General features: G+C 32.0%; 2 protein-coding genes across 2 annotated transcripts; both read right to left on the bottom strand.

Moving 5' to 3' along the window:
* Positions 1-5,045: 5,045 nt before the first annotated feature.
* Positions 5,046-13,920, bottom strand: LOC110725237 (DNA mismatch repair protein MLH1-like). Its single transcript, XM_021904726.1, has 16 exons — positions 13,522-13,920; positions 13,265-13,437; positions 13,078-13,150; positions 12,528-12,662; positions 12,219-12,429; positions 11,830-11,978; positions 11,290-11,388; positions 9,798-9,867; positions 9,147-9,282; positions 7,720-7,817; positions 7,492-7,600; positions 6,907-7,072; positions 6,408-6,569; positions 6,058-6,229; positions 5,778-5,941; positions 5,046-5,404 (listed from the first exon to the last, which is right to left on the bottom strand). Exons 1-16 carry the CDS (start codon positions 13,789-13,791, stop codon positions 5,360-5,362), a joined length of 2,232 nt encoding a protein of 743 aa, XP_021760418.1. The 5' UTR covers positions 13,792-13,920; the 3' UTR covers positions 5,046-5,359.
* A 945-nt stretch (positions 13,921-14,865) lies between these two features.
* LOC110725236 (cytochrome P450 90A1-like) lies at positions 14,866-18,888 on the bottom strand. Its single transcript, XM_021904725.1, has 8 exons — positions 18,214-18,888; positions 17,845-17,994; positions 17,355-17,606; positions 16,541-16,627; positions 16,253-16,331; positions 15,875-15,981; positions 15,319-15,446; positions 14,866-15,243 (listed from the first exon to the last, which is right to left on the bottom strand). Exons 1-8 carry the CDS (start codon positions 18,733-18,735, stop codon positions 15,144-15,146), a joined length of 1,425 nt encoding a protein of 474 aa, XP_021760417.1. The 5' UTR covers positions 18,736-18,888; the 3' UTR covers positions 14,866-15,143.
* Between the last annotated feature and the right edge of the window lie 240 nt (positions 18,889-19,128).

The following is a 19,128-nucleotide window of genomic DNA, read 5'->3' as shown; positions in this document are numbered from 1 at the left end:
AGAAGCTCTTGCGATGTACGGTTTTTTCATCTAAGATTTTTAATTATTTGATTTATTGTATTTAATAATTTTAGACAAAATTACAAAAGTTTAAATTTTTTTTTTTATTTTACTCTAATTTATAATGAATTTATTAAATATAAATAAAGTGTATATATGATTTTTTTTTCCATTATATAAAATGTTTAATGTGAAATGATAAATTTTTAACAACTTAAATCCTAAATCATTATTCATTGTTTTACCATATCTTTTATTTCAATAGAATCACCAACCTCGTCCACAACCAACCTACTACATCAATGGATAAATTGAACTGTGAAATGTTAGCCAAACTGAAATTGATATAAATTAAATCTTTACATTTATATAAAATAAATCAATAGATTTACCAATAAATGAGAAATTGTTGCGATATAAAATCAAATCTATGCATTGGAATTTTTTCATCATCTCCAAAAATAACCAAAGTCATTCATATATTAAGTATACAACATCTAATCATATGTCATTACATAAACAAATAATCATTAAGTATCCTAAATAATTACAATGTAACTAATAATTACAAATATAAATTTAAGCATAAGATTTTAAAAATTATCCGGACATTGATGACCTAAAACTAACACAAAATTCGCTTGATGGGGTTTTGTACTGATACGAAATTTTATTTGTGTCGTATGATGTGTTAGCTCTGCATGTAAAAAAACATTTAGTAAATAAAACATAAACATATAATCGTTGAGTATCCCAAATTAATACAATGTAAGTAATAATTAGAAATACTAATTTAAACATAGGATTTTAAAAATTAAGCTAAAAATTACCCGGCCATTGATGACCAAAAATTAACTCAAAATTACTAACACAAAATTCGCTTGATGGAGTTTTTTATTGATACAAAATTTTGTTTGTAACATATGATGTGTCAATTTATAATGGCAGGTATCACAAATTTTAATTTAATTATAATTAACGAACAATTTGTATTTCTTATCATAAATACTATCAAAATTTATCTTATAACGATAGGTATCAAACTTTATTATAAGCGTTTATCATTTAAATATTATTTAGTATTTTTTTTTGGATTTCTGATACTCGTAGTATTGAATTAATAAATTTATCTTTTCCTATATTTTTACTTTATTTTTTTCATTAAAATAATTTAATTCGTGGATTATAATCTACGTTGCAATAAATTTTTGGTATATCAAATCTAATTCGTTACTTTTATCTAGATGGCGACATAATTTTTTAATTCAAAAATAAAATACAAATATTTCTTCTTATTGGTCGAAATAAGTATATTTCTTACGTGACGCTCCGAATGCTCTCCAAAAACGCCTACTTTTTATTCTTTACTTTTATCTAGATTGGCGATGCACGATTTTTTTATACATAAATATCATGAAAAGATTATTTTCTTAATATAACCCTATAATGTTTTATTATTGTGCTTGTTAGAAAACGGATAATTTGTTTTATTTTTATGCAACTTATAATGCGACCTTAATTTACTAATGTTAGTACTATGAAAATTATAAGTATGATAGATATTAGAATTAAATCATAATCTTGTTCGTATTTTTTTAACCTATGATTTGTTTGTATAACGAAAACACGTTGTTCCATTATACATACGTAGTATATACTTATAGAATCACTATTTTTCTTTCAGAAACAATAACTTAGACCACCATTATTCTTTTATTCCGTATCAACTTTATACAATGAAAAATTAATAAAGTAAACCCAAAAAACTACAGGGTTAAAATAAAGACAATGGGAGTAATAGTAAAAGATATGACTTTACAAATTTTTAGATAGTTAAATGAAATATATATATATATATATATATATATATATATATATATATATATATATATATATATATATATATATATACACACTACCAAGAGTGTTGCATTACTAAAATTAATCTAATTGAATAAAATTAAATCTTTATTATGAAATTTCATTATCATATGTCCTTAATAATAGAGTTATATGTATAAACTATTACAATGATTTTTACAATAATAATATAACTGATTGAAGCTGAACTGAACTGAATATTTTATGAGAGAAGGAAATTAGGAACTGAACTAAACTGAACTAAAAATAAGCTGAAGAGAACAGGCCCTTACTTTTCCAATCCACACATTTCTCTTTTGGATTTATAAGTGCTTGAAGAAATTTCTTTGAATTGGCGCATGGACATAATCCCTTCAAATACAGAATAATTAATATTAAGTTACAATTAAATTGTTTAACAAAATTTAATACGATAAGTAACATAATTAGATTAGGTAAAATAAAACAAAACATATATATAATAAAATAATGAATAACAATCAATTTATTTTGTTTACCATCAGAAAGCCTTGATATACTTACATTATTTCCAATATTTTTTGTTAATCAATGAATTAGACTTGAAAAAAATTCACACCATGAAAAAGTGTAGATTAATAATATTCACATGTTTGTGTTTTTTGTGTAGTATATATATATATTGTCTATTTACAATTGAAAAAAAAAATCAAAATTTTATTTTTGAGAGGATGTATACAAATCTTTAATATCATCCTATCTTATATATTTGTGGAGTAGCAAATATATGTCTTATAAAAAAATTTATCTAATCATGAAATGGGTTGCTAGATAAGATAAAAATTGAACATTATATTATTTTTTTTTTTTTGAAGAATATTGATAAAGACTGAACGTTATTGTTATTTTTTTAAAAAAAAAATTAAAGAATATTAGTTAATTATTAATAATTTATATTTCTTTTAAAATGTTTTTTAAAAAAAAAAAATTGATTGAACGTTTTCTTAAAAACAAAATGAATTTATAGTGTTTGTATATAATAATTGTATAATTTATAGTTTTTTTTTTTAATTTGAATCCTAATATCAAAAGATCATCTTTTAAAAAAGATCATTTTTAGTTTTAGAATAATTTACATCTTAATAAATCATTATTCGTTGTTTTACTTACGTGGCAAAAATTTTAAATTTCATTCGTCTCTTTTTTTTATGTGGCGAGTGAATTTTTAATTCTAAAATAAAAAAAAATTGATTGAACATTTTCTTAAAAACAAAATGAACATATATTTTCCTTTTTCAAATATTTAATTTTAAAGTGTTTGTATATAATAATTGTATAATTTATAGTTTTTTTTTAAATTTAAATTCTAATATCAAAAGATCATCTTTTAAAAAAGATCATTTTTAGTTTTAGAATAATTTAAATATTAATAAATCATTATTCGTTGTTTTTACCTACGTGGCAACATTTTTAAATTTCATTCGTCACTTTTTTATGTGGCGACTGAATTTCTAATTCTAAAATAAAATACAAATCTAACTTAATTGGTCGAAATAATACCTTTGCTTATGTGGCGCGCCAAATGCTCTCGAAAAATATCTACTTTATTTATATAATATATTAGATTATCAAAGGATTTTGCCATTTTGATTATTGTGGCCCTTGTATTGCTCAACGAGTTATGGGTACGTATCATATATTTCTCTCATTTCAATATAATTGCACCATTTTTAGATAATACATTCTTAAAGAAAGGGGAAAGAAAAATTAAAAGACAATATTGTCTTTTTGTACTTCGTTTATATCAAATAAGAAAACATATCACGTCGCTTAAAATAATTTATTGATTATTGTTTTTTACCTTTGTTTTTCTCATACACAGCCTTTAGAGCTGTTTTAATTTTCTTTTCTTACATTAATTACATACGTAGTAAATCATCGTATATCATTGTAGGACTATTTCAAGCAATATCTTTATGATTTTGAAATAATATAAAAATATACATTAAGTTCACTTTTATAATGCAGAGTAGATTCTGTCATAAATATTAATTGTTAAGTTGTAATTAATTTCTATAGACATTTAAATTAAAACAATGAAGGTTAAAACTTCAATTTCAAAGAATATATTGATATAGAAACATGTAGCCATGTAGGAGAGAATAGTATATACGAAGTATTATTTAAATAAAATAGGTTTGCGAGGTCAATTACTTGTTTGAAATCTCAACTGTAAATTGTAAATGTAACAGTGACTGAAGATGTTGACTATTTATCAACTGCATGCTTATAATTCAGTCTTCTCCCACACAGAAATAGAAAGTGGTTAACATATTGGATTTTATTCATTCGTCAACAATTTTGTACCAATTTTCCAACGGAATTTTTTATAAAACAAAGAATGTCTACTATGGATATATATAAGTAGGTATTTTTCCATAATCTATGAATGGTTAAAAATCAAAAGTATCTTAATAACACAAAAAAAATGTAATACTAGATCAGCAAATTATGGAGTACTATTTTGTTAGTTTATGAAATTGTTTAATACTTGTTGTCCAGGAACTCCAATTTTGTTTAATACTTAGCTGTAGTCCAACCTCTCCTATTTGTCGATTTTTGTACAAGTGATTCATTGGCAGGCAGAGTCTAAATAAGATAGTTGTAGCCCTGATATTTCACAAGACTCGTTACTGCCTAGAAAAACACATTAAAAGTAGGTTGAAACCACAACACGTTAGTACCCTTTTAATTATTTTTGAAATTCATTAAAAGCATCTATGTAATACTCATTACACTACTCAATGATACAATTTGACCACGTAAGAAATCTACATTTAACTTTCCAAATATCTACGAAAATGTTATATTAAACATTTGGAAAATCTCCCACGAATAGCCACCAAAAATACTTCTACTATAACATCTCCCACAAAACCAACATACCTACAAACCTAATAATCCCAGGCCAATAGTCGCGTTTTTGTGACTGAGATTTGGACCATCAAAGTCACCATATACAGAGTACAGGAATATACTTCCATAATAATCTAATGTAAAACAACATACATCTCAACCAATGCAATTTTCTTAAGACGCATCATAGAATTTCCTTGCTTGAAGCAAACAAACTAATTTAACTTCTTCACACAACAAAAAATTAGAATATCATAGTCTTAGCTGATATTGAGGTGACATTAAAAAAATTGTACGACTTGACATAAACTTAGTCACTTTACCCTCAAGGTTAGATCGGAATTTTCAGGACAAAATTGTATTTGGCCTAAAAGCATGATTAATAAGTGGAGCAGAAGTTTATTACATTTTCACATTGAAAGTCTAAAGTATTTGTTGAATCTGCAATTTATACATACTGCAGATGACATCAGACATTTTGTATGTACACAGGAACAGGTAACACCTAATTAAAGTTATCATTCATTCATAATTATATACATTCCCTATATTTCAAACAGACTCATTTTTCCTCATCTTTGCAAAGAGTTTCAAGTCTGACCTGTTAGCATCGTTCAAATATTCTGTAAAGCTTCTCCAGTGAGGCCACCTGTAATTTCACGGACGATGTAGATTTTCGAAGAAATTTATTGCACGGAAAGAAAACATTAATGTTTCCTTCGTCCCTAAACAATATGCCACATTCTATCTTCAACTATTCTAAAATAATAGGGCACTTACTAAGTTACTTCTTTCTATGTCAAGTTAAAATTTGAAGTTTCCTAGACCAGTTGATTACCCTTATTAAGAGCCAATTTCGGCTTGACATTAATAGAATGAATCTGGATAGTAATGGTATTTTATTTCGTTCCTTAAAAAAAATCCTTAATTAAATGTGGCCTATTATTTAAGGACAAGGGAGTACTGAAATCTCGTTCATGTAAAAGGGAAAAATTTAACATGAGTTCGAATGCACTTGTTACCTGTACGAAGGTCCCATCTTTAGCCATTGAATTAGGGGGTTTAAGAAAGAGTCGCATAGCAGGAACTAGGATGTGCTGCACAGACCACTCACGTTGTGCCCAAGCTGTCTCTGCTTCTGCAAGTAGTTCATGTTCAATCTCAGCGTCCTTAACCTCATTAGGAGCTGTAGAAAACAGAAATTAAATTCAGCGAAAAACTCTGCATAGAGTTGAGCTTGTTCAAGATGGTATTAAATTTAACTTTTATCAACTGAGACAAGATTAATGAGGAGATGAATACCAGATCTGTTCATATCTTCATCAATAGATATCACGGCAGGTTGAGATTTTCTTCTATAGTGTTGTAAGCCATCACCTGCTGGATTTGGCAAAATAGGCGGATGCATGGCATAGAAATTTGCAAGAGCGGCTGAGATTGTTTGAAAGCAAACTTTCTCATCCTCCCAGTCAACCTATGAAGAGGAGGAAAAATCAGAGGACTAAATACTCTCATTGGCTAACCATCATTAGGGAAAAGGAAAAGGGACAGAAAAACAGTAGGGTTATGCCATCACACGGGATGAAAGTAGAATCAGAAATTATATGAAAAAATTAAGGATTGCAGCTGATAACAATGAGCAAGAAAATTACATCATTGCCAAGACAAAGAGCAAATTCAGGAACACGATCCATGTCAGGTGTGTACTGATCAAGTATGACAGGAAGCCTGGACAAATTCCCTTGTGGATCTATGTAAATGCAGAAATACTCCTCCAGCATTTCGGATTTTCCCTTGAGTAGCTCAGTGTTCATCTGTAGACCAATTATTCAAAATAAATCACATCAAAAGCAGTTTATCAAATGGTGTAAGTGGACCACCCGTAACCATATTACAAGACCTATGGTTTTAAAGCCACATGAAGCTTTATCACTGAGCAAGGGAAACCTAAAGTATGGATTTGTTCAGAGATGATGATGTAATAAATATAAGCAACATAACATGTAAATGTGGAAGAATCAAGGACATGAAGGTATCTGATTAGGTTAATTTGCAGTAAAATAAAGTAGCTAACACTAGCCTAGGTCTCAAGCAGGGGGAGCAAGAGTACAGGACTTTCTTAGGAGAACTGGACAAAGGAAAAGTAATAACCTCAGCAATTTTCTTCTTCAAATCATCATCCTCACTGTCATCTGCATCCATATCTTCCTCTTTGAGTGCCAGCATTATTAACTCAGGGAGAGGAGCAGGGTCACTCAATTGTATAGCATTGAAATGAGCAAAACGACGCAGGACTTGCTGATACATGAGTTCTTTGCTGGGCAGAAAAAGGGGTAAAAGTAACAAGCAAAGTAAGTCAGATGAGATCAGTAAAAATTGATGCTTAGATTTATATGGTACTCACACAAACTAAAGAACAGGCCTACTGACAACAAGGAGGATGACAAAACCAACAATAGTCGTTATTCCATCCAAAATGCTGCTGCAATTTAAACTCCAGATATTGCAGGATCATCAATTCAATGATTCTACAAGCCCTATGATGGACCAGCAGTAGACTTAAAGTACTATCCTAATCTTACTAATTCTCTTTACAATGTAGACCAGAGTCCAGAACTTTAGAAGTATAAGATAAATGTGGAGACAAATGGCCAATTGGCAATCAGACAGCTGCTTATTCTTACCATGAATCCAAAAGATTTAGTGTTAAGAGCGTAAAAGAGCCAATATTGATACCTCAAGTTTACTACATTTGCCAGGTAAAGATGAGTCTTGTACTGTACCAATGCAAAAACATCATCCGCCATTCCAACATAAGTGCAGCCTCTGACAATATCAAGCAGGCCTGGAAGAAATGCAAATTGATGAGCTAAACAAATTATAAATATGAAAAGAAACCTAAGGCTAAATTGAAAATTGCTTCAAAGTTATAACAGTATATATAGGGGTTGGGGGAGAACTCACCAGAATGAGAGCTATTATCAATTTCCTCAACAAGCTCCTGAATGCTGGTAAGATCTGCACTCTCCTTGGGATTTCTCCTTTGTCTAATAATTGAAGACCTACAATATTCAATTTGCTTCTTTATCATTAGATATATTACAACCACATCAATCCTAAGAGATTCTACATTGTTTATTATTCACCCGATACTGCACTCAAACAAATTCTTGCTAACACCAAATTAAATATCTTGCAATAGGGATAAACAATCCGATCTTGGGTATGATCTAAAAAATAAAGAAATTACAAGAAAACAAAAGATGTCATGCTGAGGATTGTAACACTTAGAACAAAGCTTGATGACACAAGGCAGCAACATAACATAGTCACAAAAACCATAACAAAATAACAAACCTGTTATAATATGGCGAACATGCAATTAAAGACTTATGAGGTGCGATAAATCAGTTGAAAATTAGAAGAAAAAGGAAAAAAAAAAAAAAAAAAAACTTATGTGGTGCAAAAATTCAGTAAAGAAAAAGGACTTACGACTACTACAAGGTGCGATATCTGAACAGCAGTAGCAAAGACAGCATTAAAGAGCAAGACATACTAAAAACCATATTAATTTACTTTACAATACGGAAGCTTAGAGGAAAAATATCACAAATGAGTTGTATTTATCTCATAAGAGTAAACTGCCACTCGGTTTCAATTTTAATCTCTCAGTTGGCTAACAATTTGAGTGTGTGTAAAGGAGATGGGGGTTTCTCTGCACCTCATTGATGTGAGAGCTTTAATGGGGTGCACTTAATAAAAAGTTTATGGGAAAATAAAGGTTGTGCAACTAGGCGCGCCTCATTGTGCCTCACCAAAACCGACTTGCCTAGACCAAAAAAGACGCATGGCCCATGTCACCTTGCAGCTCAGGCGTGCTTTTATCCACTAGATTTAACAACATATTAATAAATTCACTAAATTATTCAGTAGAACACATTAATTATAGTATTATACTGAGTTCTACTTCCTTCACCATGAAATTTGAATGCTTTGGACATTAGCATCCTCCTAATCTCACTTTCCTATCACTTCCAAAAGAAAAACTATCCCTTGCACGCAGGTCAGCAAGATATACGCCATTCAGAAATCTTAGGAGAGTTGTAGAAACACTCTTAAACTCCAACCTGTCACAAATATTAGAATATGATTTGCTCTTTTGTCAACATTACCAACTACAAACTTTGTATGAAGCAAATATCCTAGCTAGTGGAAGCAATAACCAGTTCAAAGAGCAAGTTATAACTGCTGAGAGTAAGGAATTGCGGTGTAGTTTTTAAAACAACCAGCACCCACCAACCAAGACAAAAAGATGACGACTTAAGAATCACACTTACAAAGGAGATTGATGGTTAATAATTATAACAATGTTGCATCTATGAAAGTCCCACCTTACAGAATTCAAGCTAGCATTTCGTTCAAGCTGAGTAGAAGGCTTAACTTGCATATATGCATGCAACCTTCCTGCTGGATCTAATGCATCAGTTCTAACCATCTTTTGCACGGGAATCTTCTGCGACTTCGATGCTGCAGTTGCACCAGGGGGTAGAGCATCAAAACGTCACAAATAAATAAATAAAGACAAAATGTTGTTACTACTTGATGCATGATTGCATCAATTGAGTGTCTGTCAGTATTGGTCATACAGAATTCTAATAGCTATCATCTCTTATTGCTCCAACAATGAAGAAGATCTGTTTACTTCAGCTTCCTCAATCAATAAAGGCATTACAGACTATGCTATTACAGTTTTTTTGGATGCATGTTGACCACTTCATATAAATTTCAAATCTTGTCATTCTCCTCCTTACAGACTTATCAAGAGACTTTATTTTTTTTTGCAAAAGCCTCACTTTTCTCTATTTTTCTTTAAGAAAAACTCAATTATTCCAACAAACCAAAAATTGCTGGAGAGAAGGTCAAGGAATTTTTTTTTTTTAAAGCTGGTGAAGTTTAGCAACTTTCAGTTCTAGGATGCATAAGCTGTATCAAGTGCAACTTTTAAGGAAAGCTGAGATTTAATCGTGATAATTTATCCATACCAGAAGCTGGAGGACTAGAAAGGGAATCTTTGCTTGTTCCTACAGGAATTGAAGGGGGGGGCTGCATCACCTGATTCACACATCCAAAAAAACAGCGAGTACAAAAATTAAGAGTATAGTGATTGTTTCTTTTAGTTGAAGGGGAAAATTTTATAAACTATAATCAAGGACAACATGGAAGGAATAAGGTGCCTTTACATAACACAAACGAGGCTAAGAAATTCGAGTCCTATTAAAAAGCCTTTCTCTATAGCATGATCCTCTTATGATCAACACTTAATTATTTTATATACCTCTGTTCCAGTTAAATTTCATTGGAAAAAACATGGCAACAGGTCAGAAGATCCATATCGATTTATTATCAATAAATCCCTATGTTTATGAAATTTCCATCTTGGTAATTGATGTCATTCAAGCCAGCATGCATGCACATTATATATGAAAAGGGAGATCCAATGTCATGATTGAACCACTACGTTAATAACGAAACTGTTACGACTTCATTAAGAAAAGTGAAGGATTAGATAAAGGGGAATACCTTTTATATACCGATTTTTACAAACAACTACAAAGTACCTATTAAGAATGTATGTTCAATGAACACTACCATTTCACAATTTTTGACAATTTCAAATCTAAGTATGGCTTACTAAACCAGACCCTATGCGTGGAAACAAGACAGAAACAGGAGACTACTGGACTACTGGTTTCGTGAGCCATACTTAACTTTTGAAAATCTCAAAAAGTAAATAATTGTCATATACTCACATAAGAGCTCTTATTAAGCAAATTGTCTCCCAAGATAGTAATTTTAATAAATTTCTTTAAAAGGTAATTGTTTGTAACATACTAGCATGTGATACATAAATGGTAGTTTTCCTCCATATTTTCTTGAATACACAATTAAATTTTAAAAATAACTTCGAAAACATGTTTGGACAAATGTCAGCTTAATTTGGCTTATTTTAACTTATTTCAACTTAACGCAAATCAATTTATCTGAACTTGAAATATTTTGTCTGAACTAATTTGTCTGGAATAAGTTAGAAAAGGTTGAGAAAAACACACCCTTAGCATATCCGCTAATCTATAGAAGTCTGAAAGCAAGGACAGTTGAGATCCCAAGATTTCAACATGAACTAGAGATTGCAAACAAATGCAAGAAACCCTACTTTGCAGGTTAAGTAGATAAGTAAGCTAACTTTCCTCAGAATTCAATGGAAATTCTAGAGAGAATCAGATATTGTAAAATTAGGATAAAAGGATGCCAAGAAGGTTAGAGGCAATCTAAGAGACATTAGGGATTGTTTTTTTGAACAAAACTCAGCATTGTGCATATTTTCCAAGTAAAACAGACACACACACACACACACACATACACACACAAAAAAATTAAACAAAAAAATAATAATAAAATAAAATAGCTGTTAAATGCCCTATAATATATAAATTAAAGATTTGATGCTGTTGTTGTAGATGCAAAATATTTTACCTGTTCTTCAAATACTCTTGTCTCATTGGAGTTTGTCAATTGCAGTTCCACTTCTGACTGTATCTTCTCAATTATAACTTCCTGATTCAAAAGGCTTACCTGCCAATTAATCAACCAAGAAAATATTATCTACCAAAAATGGTAACAGAACTAACAAGGGTCTTGTGAGACAGACATCTAAAAAAAATGCTATAGGTCAACAGATGGACAATGCCAAATTTTTGTAACCTAATGGCAGCAACATTGAAACGTATATATTAAGAAGTTTTTATTACATATAAGAGTAATATGACAATCAGAGACATTAATTGTCTATCAAAAGTTTATCTTCCTTGTGGAAGAAAACAAAGCACATATTATGAGAGTAATAAATAATTCTAATAGTAAAACACAGACAACTCAAGCAATAGAATATAAACTGGAAACTTCAGGCCACAAAAAAAAAAAAAAAAAAAAAGAGGTTGCAATCACGAACTTCAAAGCGCTCAACAACAAATCAAAGCATTTGAAGATTACAAGCTACCTAAAATTATTTCTCACCTCACGTTTTGTTGGATGTATGTTCACATCAACATGCTCAGGTGGTAATGTAATTGACATGTATACAAAAGGTTTTGATGCTCTGGGCAGAGTTGCAGCATATACAATTTCGATAGCCCTTTTCAAAGCAGAGCACTCAACCAATCGATCTGGAAGATATTCCAATAAATGGTCAATGACGTTTTGAAGCTAAAACAAATGCACCCATGTTGCCAGCATTAACTTCAACCACTGACACTTTAGTAAAAGTAAGTTATAGATGATTATACAATATATAATTGAAAATGTTTCCTTTTCCACAACATTTAGAAACAGAGGGAAGTGAGGGATGTATCTTGACCACTTAAAGATCAGTACCCAATTATAGGTGTTATTTACACGGAACATACCATTAATAAAAAGCACCATAGTTATCTTCTTGGCCACGTAATTGGAATTGGAGATGAAACCTTTCATCTTAAACACTGAGTTAGATGGATCATCATCTGAGGCTTCTATCTTTATTAGATTACGGGCAACAGATACACCATAAACAGCTCTGATTGCATCAGTTCTAGAAGATGTGGCAACACTATGAATATCAGCTCTTGCAGCCCCATGCTAGATAAAAAAGGAGCACAAATAATGAGTTTTAGATCAGGTTGGCTCCTGAAGAAATATAGTAGATGAAATGGAGGACTATAACCACAAAGACTAACCTTTCTACAAGAAAAGCCCACATTTATGTGATGAATTGCAAACCGACTTAGCAAGTCAACAATCTTTGGATAATCATCATTAGAGTTCTGAAGTGTTTTCTTCCGTGCTGTCATATTATAGAAAAGATTTTCGATCTACATTCAACAGAAAGATGTTCAATTCAAGATCCAAACTCACCTAAAACATCAGATCTTAGTAACGTATTTGTCCATTTAGCCTCTTTTAAGATGGTGAGAAAATAAGGATAAACTAGAAAAAGAAAGTTAACCAAACAATACAAACCTATTCACATTACAATAGTTGAATTCAATTCTGTTAGTTCCTTGTATTACTTACTTCAAAAGGCCAAATTTTTGCTTGATCATTTACTCAATAGTTATTTGCAACAAAAGATTGCATTGAAGGGCAGGTTTAAATTCACTGGGACATACTTCAATTGCTAAACTAAAGAGCAAATTAAAGTCAGTCTTTCTTTAATACCAACAACTCACTTTCAATGGCATGCCACCAATCAATCTGACCAACTAAACAAACAAATACGGCTCGTACCATGATCTGAGTCCCTTTCACAGCAGCACAAGGTTTAGGCTCATTCTCCATAACACCATCTCTATAAGACACCCTGAAACAAACAGTAAACCCTCATTAGAACCAATTCCTAACTTAGTAACTTTATATCTCTCAGAGGCATTTCATCAAACACTAGGTGCTCACAATAAATTCCCACCAAAATTACCTGAATCCATACAATTGGCCTGGGGTTATAGTAGTCACCGTCACATGACCTACATAAGTCATGCTTGCCAAAGCCTCACCTCTAAACCCCATCGATGTAATCGACTGCAAATCCTCGAATTTCGACAATTTCGACGTCGTATGCCGTTCACAAAGTATCGGCAAATCCTCAAACTAAACAAATCAAACTTAGGGTTAATCATCAATACATAGATTACACCACAAAATCATAAAATTTCTGGATAATTTTAATTTTACCCTAATTCCGTGACCATCGTCGGAGACTTGAATGAGTTTGAGACCACCATCTTTAACAACGACATTAATGGAGGAAGAATGAGCATCGAGGCTGTTCTCGACGAGCTCTTTAATGGCGGAAACTGGACGTTGGATGACTTCGCCGGCGGCGATGCGGTTGATGACAGATTCATCTAAACGATGGATTTTAGGGGGTTCTTTGGTTGTAGTAGGAATGATTTCATCATCTTCATCTAGTTCAATGGGTATTGGTTCGTCTCTTTTCTCCATTGCTGTAGTTGCTAAGAGGAGAGAGAATGAGCGAGTAGTTCAAGCTTCAAGACTATGGCGGTTATAATGGCTGCTTACGTTTTTCCCGCCAAGTTTACTTAACATAATTTCTCCCTTCCCCGTTATGTATAGTGGCTATTGTTTTGACTAAAACTATAAAGTAAACGGATGAAGTAGTAATTGACTAATTGACAAATGCTAATGGATATCCCGAGGTGTTACATAAAATGACCATTAATTATATCAACTGACGCATAATTTTGGCATGTAATCTCGAATTAATATCATTTTAGGAAATATTTTAATAAATGGTTACCGAACGTCTTGGGGCATTCGTTAGCAAATCCTTAGTAATTTGCTAAAATAAAATGACCGCATTTAGTAAATTAAAATAACGTAGTGAGTAATATTTGATTTGCATTGATTCGTCGAAATACATTTGTAATAATTAATATTTTCTCCTACAATCCTACAAATATAGAGTAATTATTATTATATTATTTTTTTAAAAGGTAAGATTATAGCCTTTACCAAGTTGGCAAGGTGGATCCCCTCACAAGAGTTGCTCTCCTTAAATAATACTTGGTCTAGTGGTAAAGATTGTCATCTCACAACCATGAGATTCCACTATAAGTAACTTGGGAGTAGAAGATTTCCTTACCCTTCCCCTTACTTCCAAGGGGCCTTTATTGCTAATCCGAATCGAGTTGACTTGTAAAAAGCATCGGTTCGATAACACCTTCTTACCAAAAACACAAAAACTACCATATCAATACTTGAACAGAACACACCTAAATATATAGACTTTATTCTTTATATTTTGTAGCAAATATAAGTATTCTATTCGATTTGCAGCTCAACCAATCATAATTTCATCAACCCTCCTAGTAAGGAACACCCTAAAGGATGATCCAAGACAAACTAGATACATTGAGGATTGTCAATCCTCAATCTGTTCAAATCAGTCACTGGCATAGCAACATGCGCGGTTAAGTTTGCAGCATGTTGAGCCCTTTGAAAAGCCCTTGACAAACAACAGTATTTACCCCTTCCCTGACATTTATATAGCCTGCATAGAGTGAATATACGTATATAGCATATAGCATATAGCCATATTACATATTACAAAGTACAAACATATTGTGTATTTGGACCTTGTATGTTTACTTATGGAACCGATATATGAGTAATACAATCTAAGCTTATTTCTCAATCAAATCAAGAGTTGATTGTCAAGCACTGCTAGACTTTTGTGATTTCTTATAATCTAGACATAACAGGCAAGGTTTCCCTTGTTGCATTTTTTAAAAAAGCCATCTTAACTTTGATACTTTTTTCTCCTGTCTTCCTCTTCACACAGATAGATTTCGTAGGCGTACATTAATGGGATACCGCTTCTGTGTTCCAGTTAAGGGAAAAAAGACTAGCTTATCCTCCTCTGCAGCCTCCCAACTGTTGAGAAACCACACCATGTAAGACATCAAGGGTAATGATATTAATACGTATATGCCAATGCCAATGCCTTGCCTGTATTTTGTAATGAGGCGGTGAAGGAAGATGGATATTGATACCCTAGAAAGCTCATAGCCAGGGCACAACCTTGGGCCTCCCCCGAATGGAATGAAAACATTAGCAGGGGTCATTTCTGCATCACCCTGTTCATATGACAAAAAACATGTCATCAACCCAGGAAAAAAAAAAACTTTGTATTAATGATCTAGATTTACATCTAAATACTCGGTATCTGTATATATCAATGCAATGAATACACTAACAGTACTAATTACAAGTTACATCATTACTTACTACAAGCAGGTACTACTATATCTGTTTCTTAATGCAAAGTATAAGGCCTCCGCATTATATCTGGTTGAAAAGTAATAATACATTCACTCCAGGTGTATTGAAACTATTGATATAGCATACTAGAAGTCATATAAGCTACAGAGTATACATTTTTTATCTTATTAAAAGAAATAAGGAGATTGTAAATATAAAAAATGACCAAAATAATCAAATTCTAACCAAAAAAAAAAAAGGAAATCTAGGTAACAATTAGAGCAGAGGATTTTTGATGAATAACCTGCCATCTCCAAGGGTTGAATGACCCAGCATCCTTAAAGTATTCATCATTCATATGTACGCCCCTAAGTGCTGCGAATACTTTCCATCCCTTTGGTATTGTATAGCCTGTTAACATAATGACCCAGAGGCAGAAATATATTGCTCAACTACTACGATTTAAGATAATTGCCTATAAATGTCATAAATTATAGTATGAGATGTAATATAACATGAGACTGAATATGTCACCCCTTTTTCAGTCTCTCCATAATCAACAAGTTAATTATAAAAGTCACCCTTATGCGTAGTATTTAATATTCATCTTAAACAAAACATAATCTTTGGAATTTCACTAGAAAGATAAGGATCAAGTAAACATATAAACTTGTAGAAATACCGTTCATTTGGATATCTGATAGGGTTCGCCTAAATATGCCTCCAACAATATTAGAAATTCGCAAAGTTTCACTAATAACCTGGAGATATAATCATATATACAGGGATTAGAATATTGTTAGCCTAATACTACACAGCTTAAAGTATCTAGGAAAATTAGATTGTTAGAAAACTTCACGCTATCAAAACTATAGATATAAAGAGAAGATTAACATACAGCATTGCAAATTTATGCAAGTTTGAAATAGGTTACTAAACTAAGTACCATATATAAATTAAGATGACTTACACATTGAGTGAATGACATTGATTTGTAATCATTCCAAACCAACGGCTCACTATCACCCTTCTGATCTCTGATCTTTTCTTGTTCTTCCTGTTGTATAATTACAACGCATTTAATTTCTTATGCAATGTATTAATAATTGCCAACAGCCTAGAGCATATTAGGAAAAACCATCAAAGACTTTAAACATGCATAAGGGGAAATTTTACTAGAAAAGACATAATTCAATCAATCAATCAAAGCCTTAATCTCATAAGTGGGGTAGAATAAGGCATAATTGTACGGAGAAAAACAAAGTCATATTGGAGTGCCTTCAGTATAACATATTTTAGTTATCTATGAAATATAGCCTTTGTGCATATATAATTCATGCAAAAGACCAGAGTATTGTACTCATTTATTCATAACTAGGCGTGTAGCATCTCAGCAAAAACCCCAATTGGCCTTGTATGTGGCAGCACTCTTGTTCAATATAGACCTAATTGAAGGCTGTTGAATACATAGTGATATCTACTGCAATTTCCAGTAGCCTTTTCCTACCAGTTTTCGGCTTAATGCTATTGCCTATCTTAATATTTTTGAAACATAAATTGTAAAAGTGGCTGTAACATGGTAAAATTGCTTCACTAACAGTGGCGCTAAAGCTACAATCAGTACATTATAAGAAAAAATCAACAAGATCAAGATAAATGGAGGCAGGTAGCTTTTACAAGTTTCTTATACCTTTCTCAGGTTAATACAATATGAGTACAAAGCATACTACTACGTACAAATTGTCTTAAGTTAATGGGGGAGAAAATAAAGAGAGATTGATTACCTTGAGTTGGGCAAGAGCAAGTGGAGATTCAGTTAAAAATTTGACTGCTAAAGTCATTGCTGAGGAGGTGGTCTCAAAGCCTGCCAACATCAAAGACACCAGCAAATCTACTATCATCTCATCAGAATATTCATCATCAGCTTTCTCGTCCAGAATAGCCCCCAATATGTCGCTCTTTCTCTCCCCTTCCTCCCTAGCACTTCTTCTCTCCTTTACCACCAACGTCAAGGCTTCTACCACTTTTGTCTTAGCCTTCAACCACATAGTGACCATCCAATTAACATATGATATTGTCCAAATTTTAGAGATGTAGGAAAGTAATTCCCAAGTCATGATTGATGATATACCTACTCATAATATAATTTTCAATACAATTTTTCATAGATCGGCATAAATTAGCTTATATTCATCAAACAAAGAATTAAATCAAATTCAATTGAAGATCATATGCAAAATATTGATTTTAAGATCAGAAAATTAGGGGAAGTACTTTAACTGCTCGTTTGTAAGAGATAGAGAAGAAAGGCAGGGGAATGCTCCAGAAGCCTTCAACAATAAGAAGGAATTCTTTTCTAAGGCTCTCTGTCCATTCACAAGGGTCATAGCTCAATAAAAGCTTTATTGTTAATGCGAATGTAACCTGCATTCATGCAAAAGAAAATGATGGAATTTAGTATACACTAATTTGAACCTCAGGGATACAGAAACTGCAAAGATATAACGAATTAAAGTTTAACTGAGTAGCATAGTTTGTATCTCCTTAATTTAACATGTACAGGTTTTGTGTAATTTCTCTGTTATTTTTAAATTGCAACGTATGCACACAGTTATTAAGTGTTAAAAAGATGGAAAAACTTGCCTTCTTAGTTTCCTCCAGAAGTAAAAGTTTGGGAGACCAGGAGTCCATATAAAACAGCATCAAACGATCCATATCAAGCAAAAGACGGCCACGAGTAAGAGCAGATTTAGTAAAATTGACAGTAAGAGAGTGCATTTTCTTATGCAAATTTCCCTTCATTAAAAGCAGCGAATATTTCCCATGCAAATAGGCAATCATACTTGGGTAACTACTCTCAAATAACTTGTCTTCATTGTTAAGAATAAAACGATTGACCTCAGGATCAACACTGTAGATTGTGGGCTCACCAAACAGGTGGGTCAAGAAGATGGGCCCAAAACGGCCCACACGTTCATCTGTGAAAGGCTCAGGGTTATCGGATTTGAAGGCCGATATCAGTTGGAGGGTCTCCCCGATAAAGGGGAGACCCATTTTGCCAGGAGGGAGGGTATTGGGCCGTCGACGATACAGAGTGAAGAGTAGGAAGAGGAGGGAGAGAAGAGAGATGAACAAGGTGATCGTGACAATTAATGAGAACTCCATAGGAGAGCAAACTAGTGTGTGGTAGCTGAGCTAGACTGAAGAGCATTTGACAGAACTTAGGATATTATTATACTCACCTTAAAAAAATATCCATTTAATCATTGCACAATATATGTGGTCCGCTTACCTAGTTAATTTTCATATTAAAAAATATATATATATATTGAAATATATTTTCTATGAACTAAAATTTAAATTTCCATTGTATTTTGAGCACTTGAGCTAATATTTTTGTTGTGGATCAAAATGAGCCAAAAAATTATACATGATCGATCCACAATATAATTCAACATGAAGATATAAGTATCACAATTATTTAATGTACCGCCACAATACAAATTACTAAGTATATATATGCTATCTTTATTTTATTTTTTTATTTTTTGGAACAAA

The sequence above is a fragment of the Chenopodium quinoa genome, unplaced genomic scaffold, assembly GCF_001683475.1.
Source record: "Chenopodium quinoa cultivar QQ74 unplaced genomic scaffold, ASM168347v1, whole genome shotgun sequence".
NCBI lineage: Eukaryota > Viridiplantae > Streptophyta > Magnoliopsida > Caryophyllales > Amaranthaceae > Chenopodium > Chenopodium quinoa.
Note: the sequence above shows the minus strand (reverse complement) of the source record. Positions and strands in the feature narration are given on the sequence as shown.